Source organism: Pollicipes pollicipes, unplaced genomic scaffold (assembly GCF_011947565.3).
Source record: "Pollicipes pollicipes isolate AB1234 unplaced genomic scaffold, Ppol_2.1 Scaffold_7231;HRSCAF=8579_pilon_pilon_pilon, whole genome shotgun sequence".
NCBI classification, from domain to species: domain Eukaryota; kingdom Metazoa; phylum Arthropoda; class Thecostraca; order Pollicipedomorpha; family Pollicipedidae; genus Pollicipes; species Pollicipes pollicipes.
The window spans coordinates 6,548,650-6,571,694 of record NW_023597034.1 but is presented as its reverse complement, the minus strand read 5'-3'; the positions used below and the strand labels follow the sequence as shown (position 1 = coordinate 6,571,694).

The window sequence follows — 23,045 nt, the reverse complement described above, 5'->3', positions numbered from 1 at the left end:
CTCGATGCGCCATTACCGCCGTCTGAACTGCGTGCGGTGAGCGTTGAGATTTTCTCGGCGTTACGCTGTGTGGATCAAAGCGGCATTTCTGCGCGCGGCTCCTTCATTCCTGAATGTAGCGGCGTGGCTTCTGACAATGTTTTCGTCCCGTTGAACCTTGATTAAACCGGGTCGGTTCTCCGTGAACGCGGCCGCGCATGATTGTGCGCTGCTCGCTGTCTGTGGCCTGTGATTAAGCCCACCTGCGTCTGCCGTACGTATTCCCGCGAATGGCGTCGTGAGTAGGTCGGGCGCGGCATCCTTCCGTCGGCCGTGCTCGCACCGCCTCCACGGCCCGTTCCTTCAGTCGGCCGTGCTCGCGCCGCCTCCACGGCCCACTCCTACGGCCGAACGAGCTCGCGCCGCCTCCACGACTCGCTCCAACGGCCGAACGAGCTCGCGCCGCCTCCACGGCTCGCTCCAACGCCGGCCGGCCCGATCGGCGAGCACCGCCGTGCGCCGCCGGGCCAGTGTGGCGTCCCGGACACGTGGTGGAGCTGTCCCGTCCGTCCAAGACGCCTGTCCGGCCCGGACGGCAGCGGTGAGGCGAGGGCGGACTGCGGTCCGGACTGTGGGCGTTGGAGCCTCGACCTCCCAGACGAGGAGGCTGTCGGCGGGGCACCATCTCCAACGGATGGCGCTATGGCAGTGGCAGCGTGGCGGATGACGCGAAGACGGAGCCGCGACATCCGGCCGTATTAGGACGGCTGGCTTAGGGGCTGCTCAAAATGTCATAAACGTATGTACCAGCGTCCATCATTTGCCGCACGATCCTGACCCGCCAGCTTCACGGCCGACTGTAGGACGACTCCATGTTCCGCGACGAGCATTCCTTCCTGCGGATGACGATGGAACCGGGATAATCCGGGCCGGCCGGCAGTGCGGGTGGCTGGAGACCGACGCAGTAACGTCCGCCGGTCGTCATTCCTCGGGTCGCGACCGCACGCGCCCGGATCGACGCGTCGGCGGCGGCGGCCGCTCCGGGGGCGGCAGCGATCGATGGTGGAGTGGGCGGCCGGGCGGACAGCCGGCGGCCGGGCCGTACAGCCGGCGCCGCTGGCCAGCTCGGAGGGCCGTTCGGCGGGCCCAGTTGGCAGAGTCTGCGATCTGCGGGCTTGCTTAGCGCGCGCAGTCCATGAGGTCTGATGTGACGGTCCGGCCGGCGAGGTCCGGTGGGTGGTCTGGGGTGACGGTCCGGCCGGCGGGGTCCGGTGGGTGATCTGGTGTGACGGTCCGGCCGGCGAGGTGCGGTGGGTGATCCGGCGTGACGGTCCGGCCGGCGAGGTCCGGTGGGTGGTCTGGCGGTTCGGCGGTGCCAGAACGGCTCGATCGGTCTGCTTTCGAGACGACGAATTGAAAAATTCGGCTGGCATCGGAGCGGTCTGAATTATTGGATCGTGGTTGATTTGCGGGGCCATTGGGACTCCCTCGCCCCGCTTTTGTGTGCCTGTGTGTGCGTGTGATTCGTGTTTGAAGAAGTGTCAAATGCCTCTGTTATCTGCTCTCGATTTGTGTGCGTCACTTCAATCCTCTGATACGTTGTCAAACGGGCGATAGCCACTGAACAATCCCACGCAGCATTTAGAAGTTCGCAAGAACGTTGAGTGGGCATAAAACAGGCGTGCCGCCACCCCCTGGGCCGGCAATCGGCGCGGGCCGCTATCAGCGCCGTCGGGCGAGTAAGCCCCCGGGTGCTGATGAGGTCGCGCCGCGCGGCCGCCGGCTCCGGGAGCCGGCGCCATCTCGGCGCCCGTTCCGCCGCTACATTTGTCTCACAGGGCACGTGTGGAGCCTTAAGTAGTACGTAGTCCGCCGGGGGAAGGGAGGGGGAGGGGGGACGCCGCGAGGGTTCACGCCGGCTGGCAGGAGGCGTGCGCACTCTCGGGTGAGATGGGTTATGCACTGTGCCTACCCTGAGGAGTGGTGGTTGGGGCTGCGAAGGCGTAGCGCTTCTATGCCGGCGGCCTGAATGTGTTGGAATGTGAGGGCGCGCTGTGTAGTTCGCCGATACCTGCTGCCGCTGGTGTGTGTGTGGGGGGGGGGGGGGAGGGGGACATGGCTGAGCTCTTCTCCTTTCTGCGACCTCGTCTTTAAGTGTGGCTCTCCTCCACCGGCCGGCAATGCTCGGGTTCCGCCCGCACTGAGCGCCGCGCGCCCTCCTCACCGGGGTGCTTCAACGCGGACCTCACACCAGCGTTTGCCGCAGCGCCGCGCGCCCGACGCGAGCACACGACCGTGCGCCGCGGGCGCTGCCTGGCCGGCCCCGGCCGACCTCTCGTTAGTCAGGCCGACCTTTGCCGTGCACAAATGGCGGGTGGCGCAACAGCTCTGCGGTCCACGGTCGCCCGACTAGCGTCTTTGCCGAATGATGGATGAATGGATGAAAGTGGACGCGCGGCCTTGCTGTTGGACGGAGCGGCGGCGCGAGCGGCTTCTTCCGAACGCGGTCAGGCTCCTGAAGGCTGCCTCCCGCCGCCGTGCAGCTTCGTCGCAGCTTAAAGGTAGTGCTCCACATTTGTGTGCGGTTTGGAACTGAAAAAGTCATCTTGAAGGTCATGCGGTGTAGTTCACGGCCCTGCCCTTCTTAAGGCCCAAACCTCTAGTCTCTGAGTTACACGCGCGGGAGGATGTGGCGACTATTTCTATTTTCATTATTTTCATATTTTCATATTTTCATATTTTCATCATTCATATTTCATATTTTCAAGGTCACCCAGGCATCCATGGTGCCATAATAACGTCATTCAAATCGTGCGATTCCATTGGCTATGTGGCGATCAAGGCTCAGAAGCTATAATTGTCGGGTCGTTCATATCTGGCGTTCGTAAGCACGATTTCCAGGTAAAACGGCCGTCAATTGTCCCTCATTCAGTGTTGTGCAAGGTACGATGACGTAATCAAATCATGACATATTGAGGGGCATATTTGCTTAACAGAGATATTGTATGGTCTAGAGCAGTCTTTTTCACTTTAAGGTATACCAATAGTTTAAAGTGAGCTTATTTCATCTTATCTGATTCTTGCTCCAATATCTCCAAAGCCCTTTAAGGCTATGAAACGCTATCTTGCAGTGATTTAACCTAGTGAATTGAAGGGAGCCATTGAAGCGTCTTGGGTTAATCCTGTCACGGGTGAAACTTGATTGGTGCTTTCGGTATGTTCAGGAACTTGAGCTCCCATGTTTGTAAACTTCAGCCTTGGCGTGCTGACCTGGGCACATGTACTGGTCTTCTTACTACGTACTGCAGTACAGAAACAGTTCACCCGAAATCGTTCTGTGCTGTCATGCTGTGGCGAGGCACCAGCTGGGCTGCGTGATCGCCAGAGCCACTCGTTACAAGCTGCGGGCGGTGTCCTGTCCGGCCTCGCCCTCATCCCGCGCTGAGCCGCCGGTCCGCTGACGGCTGCTCCTGCCGGCACCCGGCGGCGCCGGCAGTCAATGCGATAGAATGCGCCTCAATGGACGCCGACGCCGATATTGAAAACGCCGTGCGAGGAAGGCGTGATGTCCCCGTGCGGCTCTTTCCGCTCTGTATGACATTGGGAATGCAAGCAGACTGTTTGCTCGGCGAAATGGGGATTGAGGTGCTATTTTGACCTGGCGCCCGCTTTTCTTGAACGAATTCCTGAAGTGGGGTTGTTCGCGACGCAATACAAGTTTTACGAGCGGAGTCGGACGTTTGAGGAACCTTCAGCGGATCTGAGACTGATGCAGGGGATTGCGGACGCTGCAATACGCGGATATTAAGCTACGGAGGCCTGAACAAGCACACGATCTCGAGCGACACAAGCGCCCAACAACGCCATCGTCTGTCTTGCACGTTCTCCACGACGCCCGAACCACCACTGGAAACGCCAAGCCACCCAACAGCAGCAGCAGCAGCAGCACCGCAACGACCAAAAGTTTGCCCTGTCGACCGCACGGCCAGCGACCCGTTCAGCGCGACCAGCGCCGCGCCGGCCGTCGCCGCAGGCTGCCGCGGCCGGCGAGCGGGGCCCGGGCGGCCGTCACGTGCCACCCGGCCGTCCCAGGCCGGCTGACGTGCCTGGGTCAACAAGCCAAGGCCGTGCATCCCGGCCGGGGCAACGGTCGATGCGAGAGCGCGCCCGCTCCCGCGTTTGCGTTGGCCCGGCTGCCGGATGCGGTTGCGGCCGAGTTTGCTTCGTCTACACGGCCGCTCCCCGCTCGCTGTTGGCGTGCTCGGTGCCTGCGTGCCGCTGGGTGCGGGTTGGGGATGGGCGGCGTGCTGAGCGCGTTACCCGCGGCGGCTGTACGTTGGTTTTGGGGTTTGAACGGCTTCCCCCCGTGAGACCTGAAGTATCCCGAAGGCGGTAGCTTTGCTTCGCCGCGGTTTTGGGGTTTGAACGGCTTCCCCCCGTGAGACCTGAAGTATCTCGAAGGCGGCAGCTTTGCTAGCTTTGCTTCGCCGCATTTGCTGCCAACTTGCGTACATAGTGTCGCGACATCATGATACGGATGCATGCGTTTTGTCGCTCTCAGGGGGTGTATCAAACGTACCGACACGCACTCAGAGTCATGGATACGAGCCAAAACCACACCGACAGGGCGTCCTGGCTTTCCCAGCATGCGATTCGAGTGGTTGAACGCCCACGTGTACTATTCCACTCATCACGCATGGGTGAGCAGTGTCGAAGGACCTGCGCGTGGCTGGCGCGCGGAAACGGACCTGATGCCCGGACTCGGGGCTTTGCCAGGCGCGCGTCGGCGGCGGTCCCTGTCAGCGGGCGACTGCTGGTCCCCAACGAGGTGCGCTGCTGGTGCTGGCGTCCACACGGTACCGTGGGGGACGGGACCGTGGCTAGCAACTGGTTTGATCAGCGATGCAGTTTTCGTACACTTTGTGACGGGATAATGCACGGCATCATTGCGCGAAAAGGGTTGGATGGACTAGCGGTCTTATGTTTCAGACGTATGTGCTGGATCAATGAACGTTTTGGGATGACGACAGGAGGAACAGGATGAACCAATGGCCGGTTTTGTGTTTCGTCCTGAACCAATGGCCGGTTTGTTTTTGTTCTGTTCCTGAACCAATGGCCGGTTTTGTTTTTGTTCCTGAACCAATGGCCGGCTTTGTTTTTGTTCTGGTTTGGTCTGGTTTGTTCTGGTTTCCTCGCTAATAGTAGGCTGACTCCAGTATCACGAGAGAAAAGCGGATGTGGAACGGATAGTGCTTATGGTCGCGGCACTGTCCAAGCCTGTTGTGCGAGGCCAGAACCCAGACTGCGCTCTGCTTTCAGTTCGATTCATGTCGTGGCGCGGCTCCAGATGACGCCATCAAATATGAGCGCGCTCGCTCCGAGGTCTTACCGGAGCCCTCTCAAAATGTTAAGGTGTCAGAGCGTTATTGTAGTGCGCTTCGAGAGGACGTCCTAATTGAGCTCGCCTGCTTCGTTCGTCACCACTGTGTGACCTTGGTGACAAGAACGACATCGTCTCACTCGTCCCTTTCCCTCTCCCCATCAGAGCCACGAGATGAGTCTTGGCACGCGTTACCCAATCGCGGCGGATGTCTAGGGCTTCCTGTTCCCACGTTGCGTGCGGCGTCACCTTGGGTGCCCGCGGACGTCGCCTCGCTGCTGAGGCAGACTCCGGACCCGGAGACGGGCGACTGCCGGCGGCAGCGTGGGAGGGCCGGCGCCGCCTCCGGGGCAGAGTCCGCTCCCCGAGGTGGCCGCCGGGGGCGGGGCGCGGCCGCCGCGTCCGAGATAGCCGTCACGACCCGGGGCCGATCCGGGGTCGGCGCGGACGAGGCCCGCCGTGCGCCGTCACCGCTGCCGTCGTCGCCGCCGCCAGCCGACCTCGCTGGGGTTAATGTCGGTCTCCGCCGCGCCGACGGCAGCCCCGTCGGGCGATGAGCTGCCGCAGGCCGGGGAGGGGGAGAGGCAGAGCCAGACGGATGGGTGTGAGCCCGGGCTCGCTGATGTCTGGCGGGGATGGAGCGGAGGTAGGGCTCTGTGGGAAGACGGCAGATCGGGGTCGGGTCAACATGAGTGAGACAGATTGGGTGTGCTGGGATATGGTAATGTTTGCTGCTGTCCATGTCTTTCATGTAAGACACCCGTTCGCCAATTCTAATTCACTCAGCGTGTGGATACATGGCAAGTCAGAATCTGACAGTGTTGCGCGAAAAGACATGTTTTGGCGATCAGGAGTGGAACGCCTTTGTGATTCATTCGTTAGTGACGTTGATTCGAGTCGATCGTGGCCGATAAATTTATTCATACGGTACCAATGCACAGAATCTTGCGAAATGCCTCATGACTTCGTGGTTTGATTACGACGAGTTCCGACAGATCTGTATGGAAAACGTTGAACGGCCTCCTTTTGGCGACATGGGTTACATCCACAGCACGTGGCCACCACACCTCGCTTTCGGCCGTTGTTTTTCGTCGCCGCTTCTTTTTGCGCTCATTTCGGCCAGTCCGCACTGCTTCACATGCCTCCTCGCCGTCACGTCGAAACGCTGGCTCTGCTTACAATAAGAGATCATTTTAGATACGGACAAAGCCAGCTTTACCATCCCGCCGCTTGCCGGCACCCGACGCCGACGTTCGTCGGTCAGCGACTCGTCTGCTCCGCCGGCTATTCGGGAGTGGGACGATGATTCCTTCGAATCATCGTTTTGGGAGGAAATTCCCTTCAACTTGTGTGGGATTTTCTTGCGCAGACAACCTCGACATTGGCGAAAGCCACTTGTACGTGCATCTAGGCTCAGGCTAATTTTTGCGCTGAATCAAAATATTGTTGGAACTGATCTCGCGTGCATCCGCCATGTTTTCCTCATTCGTCGCTTCGAACCGAATTCTCGCGCCGCTCCGACCCACCGGCAGAGGATTCTCTGACGGTCTCTCCTCTGTGCAGGACTCTCCTCCGTGCACGGCTCCGGTCCGTGCACCGCGTGCCCGGCCCTGGCCTCTCGTACATCGGGCGCATGACAGGCGCTAGGCACGTGCAGTCCGCCTCATCTGCTCCTGTCACGATAAGCACGTATGCGATTTCGATAAGGAACTTTGAGAAGCGCTGTCAAGGACTCGGCCCTGTGTGACGTGTCTCATCTGAGAGGACGGTGGCAACCGTTCGTATCTAGAGAGCGGAGCGTTGGAGGCAAACCGCGGTGCCGCGTACGTCACGCCTCGGTCCCGTTCAGCGTGAAGTGACGGAGAGCGGCATTGTAAATGCGGCTTTTGTCGGCCGGGCTCGGCCGTCGCATGAAATCGTAATGTGCTATGCATAAAACTGGACGCGGCAAGCTGCGACGTCCGTGGCGCGGCAGCGACGAGGTGACGACGACGACGAGGCGCAGCTGCAGACAGGCCGCGGACTCCTGGCGCGCCGAGTCGCTCCTTTCTCAGTCCCACTCTGGTTGTTATGTGTTGTTGCAGAACATTTCCAACCGCGCCAATGCCCAGTGTGGGAAACAAAGACGTCGCCACGAGGGGAGGGGCGCGGGACAACTTGGCCCGACTCCCAACGCTGAACCCCCGAAATCGCTGGAGATCTGGGGAGTCTGCAGGAGGGGAGGTGGTCAGGGTGGAATAACGACCAACCGCGCAACGAATGCACATAGACGGACCAACGAATTGCGACGAGTGAGGAGCCATGGAGACATCCCGGCATTGGAACCGTAGACCTCATCCTGCTTGAGAGACATCAGCCTGCACGAGACATCAGCCTGCCTGACGCCGGCGATAAGGCGTATCATATCGGGAGACTGACACGCCTTCCAACTGCCGTCATAGGCCGTTCAGTGCAAAGCATAACTCTACCTATTCGCCTAGTCAAACTGGGATATTGTCTTTTTATGGGGGAGATACTCAATGTGTGTTCGGCAATGTAGGATCGACATGGATGGGAGAGGAGGCCATTGGAGACACTTACTTATTATTTGCAATATCACCAGAGTTTCTGGAAACGGAAGAAATGGGTGGATACGAGCTAAAAGGCGCTCTGCATTTCATTGAAAATGTGCACCTCTGGATTCACCAATCGTTACCGGTAGCAACCGATCGTAAATCACGAACATTTGGTAGCCCTCTAAGCGTCAGCTTCGGCGTGTATTACAGGTTGTAATTTGCTACAAGCCAGTGGCACCCTGCCTTACCACAAGAGACTGCGACGCACGAAACAGATATCCGGCTTTCCCTCAGCGCACGAGCGCCACCCATCGTACTGCCGGACACAGTTTGCTGGCACACCTTTGAAGGCAATCGTGTTCTTCTCGTCATGACACGCCACTTCAATAACGGGAGAAAAGGTCGCTCTAAGACTGACGTAGGAGTGTAGACCATACAACCTTCTGGAAACGGCATAGATATTTAAATATGGCAGATGGCTGTCGGCGGCGTTCAGGCCCTTCTTCAGCGCACAGCGCGGCCCCCCAGCTCGCAGCGAGCGGAGCGCGTTGGAAGTTTAGTGGCACGCATTCGAAGGGGCTCCGGATGTTTGTTGATATGATTACCGAGGAGAGCCTGGGAACGCCATGTTGGACCTGACTTTACGTAACCTATCATCGGAGCTTCTGAAAACGAAACAAACTAGCGTATGCGGCAGTGAGCTATTCGCGTAACATCGGCTCCCAGGCTACAGGTTTGGCGCAGTGGCGCTGCTTATTAGTACCAGAATGAAATATTTGAATAGTAACATGTCAAGCATGGATATCTCAGCGCAGTTGGCGTTTCCTTTTCGCCTTTGATTGGCTTCCTTTTGCTTGGTTCTGCTCGTATGGAATGTGATTAACCTTTCACGCTTGGCGCTCCAAAATAGCAACAAGGCAGAGCGCACCGTGCAGAAATATGCTTTGCGGCTATCCGCGGACCTGCAGATGACTGGAAGGACCCCCTATGCCAGCTGCATTATCGTCACGATGAGGCCTCGAGGCGGGGGCGCCGCGGAGTTTTGGGTCAGTATTTTCGCAAGGTGTCGACCGCCACTGTCACAACGGGTCAGCCGGGGCCTCCACCTCGGACCGCGCCGGTGGGAACTTTCAGAAGCTCGCGGTGTGCGGCTGCTCACGATTTCAGCGCCCCCACGTGACGGTTTTGCGTAACGGCTCGGGCGTCGGCGTGGGTCGGCCTGGGCCCTGACGTGACCGGTGAGGCGAGTGGGGGCGCGTGGCGGGGCGGGGCGAGCGGCGGGCGGCGCGTGGCTGGCGCCGTTTGTGATGCGTCACATCGTCACGCCCTCACCCGCCATGTTGACCGCCACGCCCCGTTACGGGCCGGTCTCCTGGTGACGCGGTCGGGGCACGGGCAGGTCAGCCGGGGTCACGATCGGCCGAGGCGACGGCGGTCCTGCAGACCTGGCAGTGGGAGGTGATGAAGTGCGGCCGAGCTCCCGTTGGGTCGCGCTTGCCGAGTCAATTGATACGTTCATCGACCAACTGGCCTTACTCCTGATCGCCTGATTCTGGCAGCCCAAAGGGTAGTCCATTTGTGATGACCTGTCACGGGCACATTCACGACGTCATTTGACCTGGCCGTGAACCCAACTGGCCTGGCTCACTACGACTGTCCGTGGGCTAAACAGATTGACTCATTTTAGTGTGAATTGTGGATTTGAAACTGTCTCCGTCGACGGTTTTGACCTTATCCATCAACGCCATCAGAAATGAATTTCATTATCAAATGCAAACAAGGACGCCAGCCCACTAGCCTGTGCAATCTTGTCCCTGCCCGTGCTGCTGCACCCAGCGTGTACGCTGCTACCAGGAGCTAACCGAGATAACGCGTTACGAGCACACCTGGTCGTTCCCTGTGATGGCCCCATCCACGTTCTGTGTCGCTCCGCTGTGTAGCGCGGCGCCACGTGTGGGGCTAATGAGCCCGGGACCGCCGCGGACCCCGATCGGCTACCGGTCCGCGGCCGGCGCCGCTCGTCTCGGCCGGCGCCCCGGAGTCCACGCCCGTTTCCCGGGGACTGGGGGCGGACCGCCGGCGCCGGCGCCGGCGCCGGTGGAAGTGGGCCATCCCCACCTGAAGAGCGTCGTCGGCGGCCATATCGCCGGTCGTTGCCCGCCTGATGTGACCCAGACAGCCGTGCACTGCGGCTCCATGGAGGCTGCATGCTGATGGTGTTTCGATCCGGCGTCGTTCGTCGGGGTATGGCAGCGACGTGATACCGTGTTCGTGATGACAACGACGCTCGGTCGTGAAGGGCTGGCCACTAATCCGACAGTAAACGGCGGGGGCAGCTGCAGCGTATGGCGGTTTCGTCCTCCCCGCGCGCTGGAGCTCTGCGGACCGGTAATGGGGGTGGAGAGCACCTCGTCACCGGGAAGTCCACCGCTCAGCACACGCCCCCGCTTTGACGACTGAGAAATACCGGACGGGGCTGAAAAACGCGGCCGGTCCGCCCGCTCGTCGCCCGTTTTCCCTTTCATCGGGCAGCGGCGGCTGGTGACGTCACGCGAGGTCGCCACCGGACGTGACCGCGGCCGTCACGTCCGCGCCACTTTCGCCTCCGCGCTCCGTGCGCCGCCAGCGCCGGCTGACCCGATAAGATTGGCGCTAATCGCCGCGCGGCCTGAGCTCTTGTGCGGTTTGTCTGCGGCCCGTAAACATTCGAAGTCGGTCGGGCGGCGGGCGCGCTCGAAGCCTGGCGACGCCTCTGCCGGACTGGTGAGGCGCAGGGCGGTGGTGTGCGTCTGCGGCGGCCGCTGCCGGCCGTGCAGTCCTCGGGCGGGCGCGACGCGCGCGGCGGCGGTGAGACCGTGCCGGCGGGACCGCGCGGCGGTGGCGTCACGTGGACGGTCTCACGGGCGGTGGCGAGTGGTTCGTTAGACGGGCAGGACTCGCGGCACGTGCTCGCTGACACGGTGGTGAGTGACCCACGAGTGGGAGCGAGGTCGCCCCTCAGGACGGCGCCGCTCGATCGGGGAATTCGTGGCTACCGCGCCTGGAGGTGACGGGAGCGCCTCCTCGGGACGGTAATCCGCAGTCGCAAACAGTTTGACAAACGTCGTTGCCAAGATGGCGCCCGTCTTTACGCTGGCTCTGCGGAGCATCGACTTCGGTGAGGGCCCGCTGGAAATTCTCGACTGTCCGGGGCTGGAGGCGCACCTGGCGCGGAAGGAGGCGGTGCGCGGCGAAGACGGCAAGACGCACCTGGAGCACCAGTGCACCTTCACCGTGCACTCGCTCCGCAACGCCTTCGTCGTGCCGATGAAGGACAAGTCGTACTTCCAGATCACGCTCGAGTTTGAGTCGGGCACCACCATGGAGACGACGGTGGCGGCGTCGACGCTGGTGCAGAAGTGCGAGGATAACAGGCAGAACCACGCGCAGGTGATGCTGAAGTTGAAGCCGTCGGGCTGGCTGAACGTACGGGTCAAACTCACTGACGACGGCGAGGATGTGGAAGTGAAGGAAGGCACTGAGATCGAGACGCAGACGGAGCTACCGGCACGACGCGGCGCCGTCAAGCACCACAAGGTGCACGAAGTGCGCGGCCACAAGTTCATCGCCAAGTTCTTCCGCCAGTTCGCCTTCTGCGCCTTCTGCCACAAATTCATGTGGGGCTTCCGCAAGCAGGGATACCAGTGCCAGCTGTGCCAATGTGCCGTGCACCGCGAGTGCCACGGTAAGATCCTGGGCCGGTGCCCCGGCACGGCGGCCGAGACGGAGCAGAGCGTGATCCTGCGCGAGCGCTTCAATATCAACGTGCCGCACCGCATGAGGATACACAACTACAAGTCCCCGACGTTCTGTGACCAGTGCGGCACCCTGTTGTACGGCCTCTTCCGCCAGGGCCTGCGCTGTGAGGCGTGCGGCCTCAACTGCCACAAGAAGTGTCAGAGCAAGCTGCCCAACCTGTGCGGCATCGACCAGAAGCGGCTGCACGAGCTGCTGCACGAGGTAAAGAGGGTGCCGAAGCCGGCCGCCAGCGACGGCGGGGCGGGCGATGATAGACTGACGCCGATCCAGGAGTCGGCTGCGGCGGATCTGGTGCCGCTGCCGCCGCGCGAAGAATCGGCCGAGCGACGCGATTCGCTGGCGATCATCGACCCGCCGCCGGCCGCCTTGGAGCCGCAGTTCAACATCGACGACTTCCAGATGCTCAAGGTGCTGGGCAAGGGCAGCTTCGGCAAGGTGATGCTGGCCGAAATGAAGGGCTCTCACCATACGTTCGCCATCAAGTGCCTGAAGAAGGACGTGGTGCTGGACGACGACGATGTCGAATGCACAATGATCGAGAGGAACGTGCTTGCTCTCGGCACCCAGCACCCGTTCCTCTGTCACCTCTTCTGTACCTTCCAGTCGTCGTCGCATCTTTTCTTCGTCATGGAGTTCCTCAACGGCGGCGATCTCATGTTCCACATCCAGCAGTCGGGCCGCTTTGACCAGGACCGCGCGCGCTTCTACGCCGCGGAGGTACTCTGCGGGCTCGAGTACCTGCACGCGCGCCACGTGGTCTACCGCGACATCAAGCTGGACAATATCGTGCTGGACGCCGACGGCCACGCTCGCATCTGCGACATGGGTCTGTGTCGGATGAACGTGACCGACCAGACACGGTGCTCGACCTTCTGCGGCACGCCCGACTACCTCGCGCCCGAGATTGTGCGCGGCAAACGCTATGACCAGGCCGTCGACTGGTGGTCGTATGGCATTCTGCTCTACGAGATGCTGATTGGCCGCTCGCCGTTCTCGGGCACGGACGAGGACGAGCTCTTCTGGTCCATCTGCAACGAGGAGGTGTACTACCCGCGCTACATCTCTGTGCAAGCGCGCGAGATCCTCGGTTTCCTGCTGGAGAAGGACCCCGAGAAACGGCTAGGCTCGGTTGGCTGCCCGGCCGGCAACACCCGCGACCAGGTCTTCTTCAAACCTATCAATTGGGAGAAGCTGGAGAAGAAGAAGCTGCCGCCGCCCGTAAAGCCCAGACTGAAGGGCGCAAAGGACTGGTCGTGCTTCGATAAGAGCTTTCTGCGTGAAGCGCCGGCCCTCACCGTCATCGATAAAGAGATCCTAAAGACGATCGACAACGACGTCTTCGGCGACTTCTCCTATGTCAATGAGGCCATGTTCCAGGAGATGGGTCGCAAGGGTGACGGCAAGAAGATCTTGAAGGGGGAGCTGACGGGCAGGAAAATCTCCAAACAAGAGGACGGCCTGCCTGCCGACAAGGCGCTGGTGCTCAAACTTCTTAACGACAACCGGAAGTTGACCGGGAGCGGTGCGCCTCCTCAGCCACAGCGGAAGATTTCTGCGCCGACGCCGACAGGCCTGGTGGCGCCGCGCGTGGAGCCGCGCCTCTCGCTCTCGCCCTCGCCCGGCCGCAAGGTGTCAGCACCGTCGCCGGCCAGCGCGCCGGCCACGCTGCAAGGCGCCTCTCCGCTGAACGCCAAGGGTCGCAAGATCTCGGCACCCTCGCCGTCCGGCATGCTGCGCAAGATCTCGCACGTGTTCGGTGGCCGCGGCGCCGACGGGACGGACGGCTGCTCACCTAGCCTACGGCCCGACGCCGGCGCGACGGAGGCGGCCCGCGACCGCTCCAAGAGCCCGCGGCCGCACGGCGCCGACTCGGGCTACCGCTCGGCCAGCTCTAACGACAGGAGCGTGCGCTCGTCGGCCGCGCCGCGTTCGCGCTCGCGGAGCCCCGACCCGCGGGCGGCGTCGCCCAGGCTCGGTGTGCAGCAGGCGCGCTCGGCGCGCAACCGCTCCCGTTCTCGGAGCCCCGACCCGCGGGCGGCGTCACAGAGGCCCAGCAACGGCAAGGCGCCCTCCAAGGAGCGCTCGCGCCAGAATAGCCCCGACCCCCGCGCGGGTAAGCCAGTCAACGGCGCCTCGTCGTCGCGGCACCGCTCACGCTCTAGGAGTCCCGACCCGCGCGCACGGACTCCGAGTCCGGCGCCGGCGCGGAAGGGCGGCTCGCCGAGTCCAGCCGTGCGGAAGCGCTCGGCGTCCGGCGGCCAGCTGCTTTCAGCTGGACACGACGCGAGCTCTGGCTGGCAGCCGGGCCGGCGCAGCGCGGAGGGCCGCCAGCGTTCGCCCGGCGGCCAGCGCGGCGCCTCTAGCCTGCGACCACCCTCGCGGTGATCCTGGCCGGCCGTAGTCGGTCACTGCTGGCAGTGGAAGCTGTTGCTGACCGGCAGTCGAAGCCAAGACTGTCCTCTGTGCGGGACAGGTGTAGCGGCGTGGTCTGCTGCCGCCGTAAGGAGCGGACGCCGCTGAGCGGAGGCCTTCTCCGGGTGACGGGGCGTCAGGTGACCGGCTTACGGTAACGAGCTGAGGTCATGGATGCGTGACAGCGCGCTCATGAGCTGCTGCGGCTTCCACTGAGCAGCGGCAGCTCCTTCGCGGAACGCCGCCGATCGATTGTCAGAGACCGCGAATCCCGCAGGCTCTCGCGGTACGCAGGCTCTCGCGGTATCCCAAGTGAACCACAGCGCTTCGTGAATCTGTGGTGACGGGCGCGCCGCGCGAACTGGCCACGCTCGGCCCCCGTGCTGTGCTGTGACGAACTGGGCGACCCCTGCGGGACCTCGGGCAGGAGAGACCGCAGGCCATGTGCCTTCAATGCCTCAGGTGACTCGGCCGTGGTGTTAGCGGACCAGTGCAGACCGACTCGATGGTGGGGTCGCTGTGCTTAGTTTAGGTGATGCGGTGCGCTGCACGCAGGTCTTAGTAACTGGACTGTGAGAGATAAGCTGCTACATATATTTCGAGATGTTGCGACGTCCGGGGAAGCCTCTCTGTGAATCCTTTCGAGCTCCCAATACTCGTTTGCACGCGTCTGTAGTTCGGTGCGGTTCTTGAACTCATTTGTGGGGTGGTAACTGCGCGCAGCGTTTATTTTGATGTTGGCTGTTCTGGAAGCAAGTGATAAGGGCGTCGTGATGTTCGGTGTGAAAAATGTTTGGTACAATGTAATTCAGTGTTAGGTTTTACATCCTTAGTTCTGCATCAAACCTGCCGCCGTCACAGGAAAAGATGGTCGTGTATACGCCAAAGCTATATTTAAGAGTGTCCAAACCCGATGATCACAGTCGAATGAGAACAATAAAATACCAGTACCACGCCTGGTAGTTGCTTTACTAATGCCAGTGCAGCATAAGTTGGAACAAGCACACCAAACCACCGGGCACAGTCTTTTAAATCTGGCATTTTGTGCTCTGCTGTCCGTTTAAGAACGCTTCTGCTTCCGCGGCTGCGACCCAGCGGGGCCACCCAAGGTCGTTGGCGCGGTGGTCCGCGCTGGAGGTCCGGGAAGACGCGCGCCTGGACGATGAGTCAGGCCCTGACGGCACGCCGCTGTGGAAATCCGCCAGTCCGCCAGGCGGCTGGTGTCTGGCGGGGTGACGCATGCTGGGCCGTGCCGGACGTCCGCGAGCACACCTGTGCACGACTTTTGAGCGAGACTGGAACTTGGCGCCGTTTCTGAGACCACACCGTGTCAGCATGTGAGCCATGAAAAGGTCAGTTCTACATGAGATTTGACTGATGAGCAGTAAAAATCGCTGTAACTGGTTTCTGGCCACACGGTTACGGGGTGCGGCGTTACAACGGCGTGAGTGGAGGTTCTGCCGCATGGGACTGGCCGTGCGCGCGTGCGTGGCGAGGCTGTCGCCGCTCTGCCGTTGTCCGCCGCCGGCCGGCCGTCCCGTCTCCGGCTGACTTGGCTGCCGGTTTCCCAGCGCTCGCTATGTCCCGGCTGCTATGCTGGTGCCGTGACGTCACCTCCACGCATCACTGGCGCAGTTGTGGCATGTCGAGCTCCTGATCGAAGGACGAGCGGACGACGAGCTGGGTGTGTCAACTCCCTTGGGAAGCTCGGATAAGATATCGTAGGAAACTTCTTGTTGCGTAGCGCGGGATGTCTTGACGTATGATAAGACAAGCTGTTTTTACAATTGTGTTGGCGCTGGACTTGTCCACCAACCCTCTAAGCTCGTTCTTTTTCCTTTCATGAAGTCATTTGATAGATATCATTTGATTTGGATTAGAGCTTACTTGGCGATTTTAGGCTTTATTCCGTCAATAATCTTGACTCTGTCGTCGGTATCCGGGCGATGTAACCATGGCAACCAGAACAACTGCCATCGGCCGGCCTTCGTCTGCTGCTTGTCACCACGTGCTGCGGCAGCTGGCTGAAGCTGCGTGTCGACGGATTCTGACGGAGTCCATAGCTACGGGTGACATCCGAAATCAACATATGTACAGTGACCAACGTATGACCAGAACAACAGAAACTGACTCGTGAAAGTTGAGCACTTCAAGTTTGCCTATTTTAGGCACTGGAGACCTTTCCAGAATGACGAAATGCTGGATTCTTCTCCATTCGTACGAATACCGTTGTGAGGATTTAGGACATTAAGGGGATGTTGCTGCGGCAGCAACCAGATGCAGGGAGCTTTGAATTCCGTGCACTGCCTGTAGCTGCATCTGTTTCATTCTCTGTTCCGTGAGCGCGCCACTTCGCCACACCCGGTAGGCCCCGCAAAGTCCACAAACTTCAGGCAAGTTGCAGTTATTATGCCCCAAAGTTCAACTTACAGTGGCTGTAATTTATAAGAACTCGCTCATGAATTGCGCTGCAGGTGGACTTTCAGCGCCAATTGAGCTGCCACGCATCCGGACACCACAGGCCAATGCTGCCGCGCTCTCCGCCGTCGAAGGCCCGTGTCGCCACGTATCGCTTGTGTGGCTTCATCTTCCGTCGCTGCCGAGCCATGTTGGTGGGATTCCCGTCATTATGGTGCTATTTCGTACGTTTAACTCATTTGTGGCCACCTGTTTTATGTTTTTAGTCGTCAATGAGGCATAGGGCCCTCCCGTTCCTAGCCATTTGCTCTTAGTCCCGGTCATTTCAGTCGTCACCCTTAGCTTATTTACCTGTCGTCAGCGGTCAAACCTCCCGTTCTGGTCTAGTGTGGTGTGCCTATGAGTTTAAATGTTTCCATTTCATCAAAGTTCCGGATTTTTGGTGGGGAATTACATATTTATGGACGATTTCAAGCTCTCAGTTCCGGACCCTTCACAATTTTGTAGTCCTTCAGGATATGACGAAGACATTTCGGTCACCATGGCACCTCGTGCTGAGACGATTAAACGCGCAGTTTTTGCGTGTATCGACATGTGATCGGCGCCGAGCGGCGCGCCATCTGTGATCAGCGGTGATTACCAAGTGTTTGAGCGCCGGAGCAGTTTGCCGACCCGCCCGCGGGTTGCCGTGGCGCTGCCGGAGTCTTCGCATGTTCTACGCGGGCTCCGTGTCACGGTTATGATGCGTCTCGCGTTTGGCATGGATCGTAACATTTCTGTCTTTGTGTGTTCGACTTTGTTTGGGCGGCATTTTCTCGGCAGGCATTCACTTGAGTTGTGTCGTGTCTTTTTAGTTGAGCAATGCGATGTCTGCCTGCTGCTTATAATTTCGCCGGCTGATGGCGCTCCTTGCCGTGACCTAGTTGCGAGAGGCGAATTAACGGACCTAAGCTCCTGCAAATGACGCGCCGTCAGCGCTCGACGCGGAAAAAGGCCGGCTCTTACCTGAGCTTTTCATTTGAAGCCAGTCGTGACCGGCGTGCGCCGACGAGGCTCCGTCGGTTGTGTGACACGAGGCTTGACACGGCGCGATTGAAGCCTCTTGGGTGATGTTCGTGGCGTCGTACTGTAAACTTATGTCGTGATATCTGGACCGGCGGTGTCTGCAGCGCGCTGATACGAGTTATCGACGTTCGGGCCTTGTCAGGACAAAATAGATCGGCAAAAATCTTTCAAGGAGTATCACAAGCCAACCTGAAGCCCTTTCATGTACAAGGGATTTTAATCCATGGTTTTCTTTCTCAAAAGATGGATTGCAGTCCTCATTGCAGCCCTTTGTAATATAGTTACTTAGATCATGACACATAGCTTATCAAAAAGTTCTCACAACTTAAAAACATCTGCGATCTTGGTACGTGACAATGAATGCTGAAACTGCTGGCTCATTTTCTCATGCTAGGTGGTCCTGTGCGGCGTCTAAGAAAGAAAGCATTGCCGAAGAGTGGTCTGCTATGTTCCTTACCACGCTCTTCACGTGTGGGGACACGGATCTGGAAAACAGCTGTCCAAATATCCGCTTATCGTGTTTCCGTAAGTTTCCCGGGGGCTTTAAAGTTACGCAGAGGCTGAGTGATTATCAAGGCCTGAGGGCATGCCGACGATTCATCACTTGCCGTGGGTATCAAGACCTGAGGGTCTGCCGGCGACTCATCACTTGCCGTGGGTATCAAGACCTGGAGGTCTGCCGGCGGCTCATCACTTGTCGTGGGCATCAAGACCTGAGGGTCTGCCGGCGACTCATCACTTGTCATAGGTATCAAGACCTGAGGGTCTGCCGGCGACTCATCACTTGTCATGGGTATCAAGACCTGAGGGTCTGCCGGCGACTCATCACTTGTCATGGGTATCAAGACCTGAGGGTCTGCCGGCGACTCATCACTTGTCATGGGTATCAAGACCTGAGGGTCTGCCGGCGACTCATCACTTGTCATGGGTATCAAGACCTGAGGGTCTGCCGGCGACTCATCACTTGTCATGGGTATCAAGACCTGAGGGTCTGCCGGCGACTCATCACTTGTCATGGGTATCAAGACCTGAGGGTCTGCCGGTGACTCATCACTTGTCCGGTGTCCGAATGGACAATATGTTAGGGTTTATAGATTCAGACATTGATGATATGATAGGGCTAAGGCAGAAGTTGGCTGGCAACCGCTCTTTGTTTAATCCCCTGAATGTTGGTGTCCTGCAAAAACTGTGACTTGCTGTTAAAAAAAAAACAACTAAAAAATGGAGTAGGATCATCGGCAGGCAATTTTGAATTCACTTCTGCTATTGTTTTGATAAAGGCATGTTGCCAAAAATATAAACTTAACTACGTCTCCATTTTCCTGTTTTTTTCCTAGGAATAGGGCTGGTAGTACTGTCTGATCTGTGCGAGTAATGCTCCTCGCTAATGCACTGAACAACTTATGCAATATGATAGTGCTTATTAATTTAGCCATTGATCATGGATGACTTAACGTAGCTATGAACCGTTATGATCCTCAGAGTAGATGGTTGGCTGAACATGTGCCCTGATGATCGGGCAACGGCAGTTGCACATGCACGCTGGTAATGTCGGCGAAGGGCGCGGCCAAAAATGGCACGCCGACCCCTTTTCAGATGTATTCTGTACAGAAGTGGACAAAACGTTCGAAGATGGCAACAGCAAAAACTACAATGACTTTCAGCACAGTCCGCACTCCAATCTTCATTTTAGAACATAATTGAAAACCCTTGCGTGGCCTTCACGTAGGGAATGACTAATGCGTAATAGGCTTACGAACTTGAAAACGACATGCATTTCTTACATCGTGGCCGTTACCGACGCTGACAGAATATCTTGTCTTTCGTTCTCTAGTCATAGCACGCTGTGTGTTGCGTTTACCTGGGAGCTGACAGATCCAGCATTTGGTCGTCACTGGGGCCTGGAGTCCGTCTCTCACCCGGCAGCGATGGTCTCTGCGGATCGCCTCAGCGTTGCCGTCCGTGTGTCCCGGCCAGTGACGCGCTGTTCGCAAACAGTGACGCCGGCGGGCACTACCCGAAGCGCCGCCGCCGGAACGTGCCGACCCGCACCTGCGGCAGCGACAGCCGCGCGCAGAGCCAGGTGCTGAGTAACGGACCGGGATGAGGCGCGCCCAGAACCGAAACTCTGACACTGACCGATGGCTGTCGTCGTTTGTCATCCGCGGGCGCGGTCACGGCCATCGGCTGCTGCTCGTGCATTGGCTCGTGACGGTTCATTGATGGGCTTGGTCGTTGGCATCTGTCATCTCAACTTGACCTCGGTTAAGCCAAAGGCATAGTTAGCTCGAGTTGGCTCGATGAAAGTGCTTTCGATGTTAGTCGGTTGATCTTCCATCAACGCGGAGTCCGCCACTCTGGCCTTTAATTACGAAACTATGAAACATTGATCGTTGTATTTATGTGCATTTCGGTACGTTCCGCTGTTTTCTGTATCAGTTTCGTCGCCTCCTGCAGCATGTTTGTTTTCTTAATCGATTTTGTTCTTTCCTACACAAGTATTGCGGCCATGTGTCATCAATTTTGAGCGTCTTGAATGGGATGTGATGCTCGGTTTTCTACTTGTTTGTTTTCTTTGCCGATTTCGTCCTCTCCTACACAAATATTGCGATTTTGTGTCACTTTTGGAAGTGTTGAACGGGATGCAAAACTTGATTGCGCTTATTTTGATTGAGAAGGGCGCGGGACTGGGTGACCCGAGCCTCACAGGCCCGCGATGGACGGGCATGGGGGCAGGGGAGCGGTGCGGGTAGGGAGCTGGTCCCCCTAACTCTCTGAAAAATTCAGCGCTGACCCTTGGGCGTTGCTCTGAGAAAATTACTAAACATGACTCTTCCTAGCTTGGGAAGAACTTCCAGTATTTTTGAGCTGAGTAACTCACACTTATTGGGGACGGGATGTCGTACAAATAAGTTTGGGTCTCACTTGCTCCCGCCTGAGCCTGGGAGTGCCGAAACCCTGCGGCCACTCCAGCCCCCCGCCTCCCTTGAAGGTCACCTTCAGACGCGACGGACCGGGCGCGGGGTGCCGCACGGCGCGTCTGGATCGAGCCCGGGCCGCGGACGGCCTCACGGGTGGCAGAGGCGGCGCCCCGCTGTCCGGGGGCGGCCTCACTCACGCCTCTCCGCGGCCCACCGACGACCCCCACGGGCCACGGCCACGGCCGCCGGTCACCGGTGCCATCGGCGCTGGGTGTCCGGGCACACCCGCGGCCACTCCAACTTTTCGCGGTCGGAGGGTGTGCGGGATGGCCGGATCTCGATTGAAAAAGAATACCTCAGAGTGGCGTCAGGAATGGAATATTTGGACGGTCCGAGCCAGACGCATCGTCTGCGCTCTGCTCAGATTTGAAGCGACAACCCATTTGGACCGGAAAGCGCACGAGCGTACCCCATTTGACGAAAGTCCCGTCAAAGTGCCGTCAGTGAACCAGTGAAGTGAAGTGAAGTGAACCAAGGTCGCCCCAGTGAACGCCGATTTCGGGAGTGATGGAGGATCTCGTAACCTTCAGCCTGCCGTGCTCTTTACCTGACCGCATTGATCGTTTACTCGATTGGGTCTGGGATTAAGAGTCTCGCTAGGTGTTGCTTTTGCCCGACCTGGCTTGACGCCAAGTGAGGTTAAAGACGTCGGTGACCTGTCTCCGAGATCGTTCCATGGAAAAGCTTTAATTTATCATCTAGACTAAACGCCAAGTGAGGTCAAAGACGTCGGTGACCTGTCTCCGAGATCGTTCCATGGAAAAGCTTTAATTTATCATCTAGCCGAGCAGTAAAAAGGTGCCGTGTTGTGACCCTTAAGCCTGCCGGAGTTCTCCAAATAATCTGGCTAAGCTCCGCCAGTGACCTGTTTAAGCCTCGCGCTGTGCGTCTTTGATCTCCACCCCGTGGCTAGCCAAGCCCCGTCCTGGAACTCGACCCGTCCCCAGTGACCCCGCGTACTCCTCCCTGGAGGTGGAACTGTTCAGAGCAATCGTGAGATGGGGAATATTGGATCTAAGGTCAATTATTTCCACTTTACGCCCCTAGAGCTCATGTTTAAGCTCAGATGCCTTTGGGCTCTCTCAATCCCTACAACGCAGATGAAAAGTCCCAGAGAGGCGCCATTGCTGGTGGCGCAGTACCTGCCTGCGCCGCCACCTCGGCCGCGCGCGATAGCCGGCCGGCACCTGTTTGCTGCCGGCTGCGCCGCTATCTGCCGCAGGGCTTCGAGCCCGCCGCTCGATGATGGCCGCTATCGGGCCATAAAGCGGCACGAGGTTCCACTGAGCGGCTGATCCACGACGGGTGGGCGACGGCAGCGGACGACCGGCAGCCGTGGGCGGGCGGCGGCAGCGGACGACCGGTCGCCGTGGGCGGCGACGGCAGCGGACGACCGGTCGCCGTGGGCGGCGACGGCAACGGGTGACCGGCAGCCGTGGGCGGCGACGGCAACGGGTGACCGGCAGCCGTGGGCGGCGACGGCAACGGGTGACCGGCAGCCGTGGGCGGCGACGGCAACGGGTGACCGGCAGCCGTGGGCGGCGACGGCAGCGGGTGACCGGCAGCCGTGGGCGGCGACGGCAACGGGTGACCGGCAGCCGTGGGCGGCGACGGCAACGGGTGACTGGCAGCCGTGGGCGGCGACGGCAACGGGTGACCGGCAGCCGTGGGCGGCGACGGCAACGGGTGACCGGCAGCCGTGGGCGGGCGGCGGCAGCGGGTGACCGGCAGCCGTGGGCGGGCGGCGGCAGCGGGTGACCGGCAGCCGTGGGCGGCGACGGCAACGGGTGACCGGCAGCCGTGGGCGGCGACGGCAGCGGACGACCGGCAGCCGTGGGCGGCGACGGCAACGGGTGACCGGCAGCCGTGGGCGGCGACGGCAACGGGTGACCGGCAGCCGTGGGCGGGCGGCGGCAGCGGATGGCCGGCCGCCGTGGGCGGGCGGCGGCCGGCGCTGGCGCCTCCGCCGACGGCCTGTCACCCTTTGTTCCACGATATCTTGGCAGGGCATCGGTGGCTAATCACTTACTGGCTGGCCAGCACCGACGGTGGACGGTGGCCTGCTACGCCCAGGCGAGGTATTAGGAGCCTTTTTCTTGGTGGTGGCATGCTTTTTGCTGCTGGGAGTGCCGTGCAGAGGCTGCAGAGGCTGGGGTGGTGGAATCGGTAGAGAGCAGGGAGCCATCGATCCCAGTTCTGGGAAACTTGAGCATTTGCCCCGCAACTGTGTAGCGTTACATCGAAAGAGCCAAGGCGCCTTTTACTGCCTTTACACTTTCCCCCATTGCTCATTGGATCCGCTGTCATTGCACATGCTTAAATGTTTGTGAATTATTCAAGTTATGCTGATTGTGTGGTCCTTATTGGTTGGGGAGGGAGAGACGGTTGGGTGAAGGCCTCTCATCAGTGACCTTAGGTCACTGGTTGCCGAGCTGTGTTGGTGGAAAATGCTCCCAG

At 59.5% G+C, this 23,045-nt stretch overlaps 2 protein-coding genes across 2 annotated transcripts in view; both read left to right on the top strand.

Annotated features, from left to right (window-relative positions):
• LOC119109326 (ankyrin repeat, SAM and basic leucine zipper domain-containing protein 1) overlaps nucleotides 1–902 on the top strand; it is a 35,734-nt gene extending 34,832 nt beyond the window's left edge. Inside the window, exon 9 of the mRNA XM_037232935.1 lies at nucleotides 843–902. Coding sequence (XP_037088830.1) covers nucleotides 843–902 — 60 coding nt within the window. The remainder of the gene's footprint in view (nucleotides 1–842) is intronic.
• Nucleotides 903–10,789: 9,887 nt separating this feature from the next.
• LOC119109325 (putative protein kinase C delta type homolog) lies at nucleotides 10,790–19,714 on the top strand. The gene is made up of 3 exons (XM_037232933.1): nucleotides 10,790–13,825; nucleotides 14,131–14,278; nucleotides 19,585–19,714. Exons 1-3 carry the CDS (start codon nucleotides 11,029–11,031, stop codon nucleotides 19,712–19,714), a joined length of 3,075 nt encoding a protein of 1,024 aa, XP_037088828.1. The 5' UTR covers nucleotides 10,790–11,028.
• The last annotated feature ends 3,331 nt before the right edge of the window (nucleotides 19,715–23,045 follow it).

Excerpts from the sequence above, each read along its gene's own strand:
- LOC119109325 (XM_037232933.1), top strand. The coding sequence starts at position 11,029 with ATGGCGCCCGTCTTTACGCTGGCTCTGCGGAGCATCGACTTCGGTGAG. Across the intron at positions 13,826-14,130 it reads TAGCCCCGACCCCCGCGCGG|TGGAAGCTGTTGCTGACCGG; the intron begins GTAAGCCAGTCA and ends CACTGCTGGCAG. Across the intron at positions 14,279-19,584 it reads CGTCAGGTGACCGGCTTACG|TGACGCGCTGTTCGCAAACA; the intron begins GTAACGAGCTGA and ends TGTCCCGGCCAG.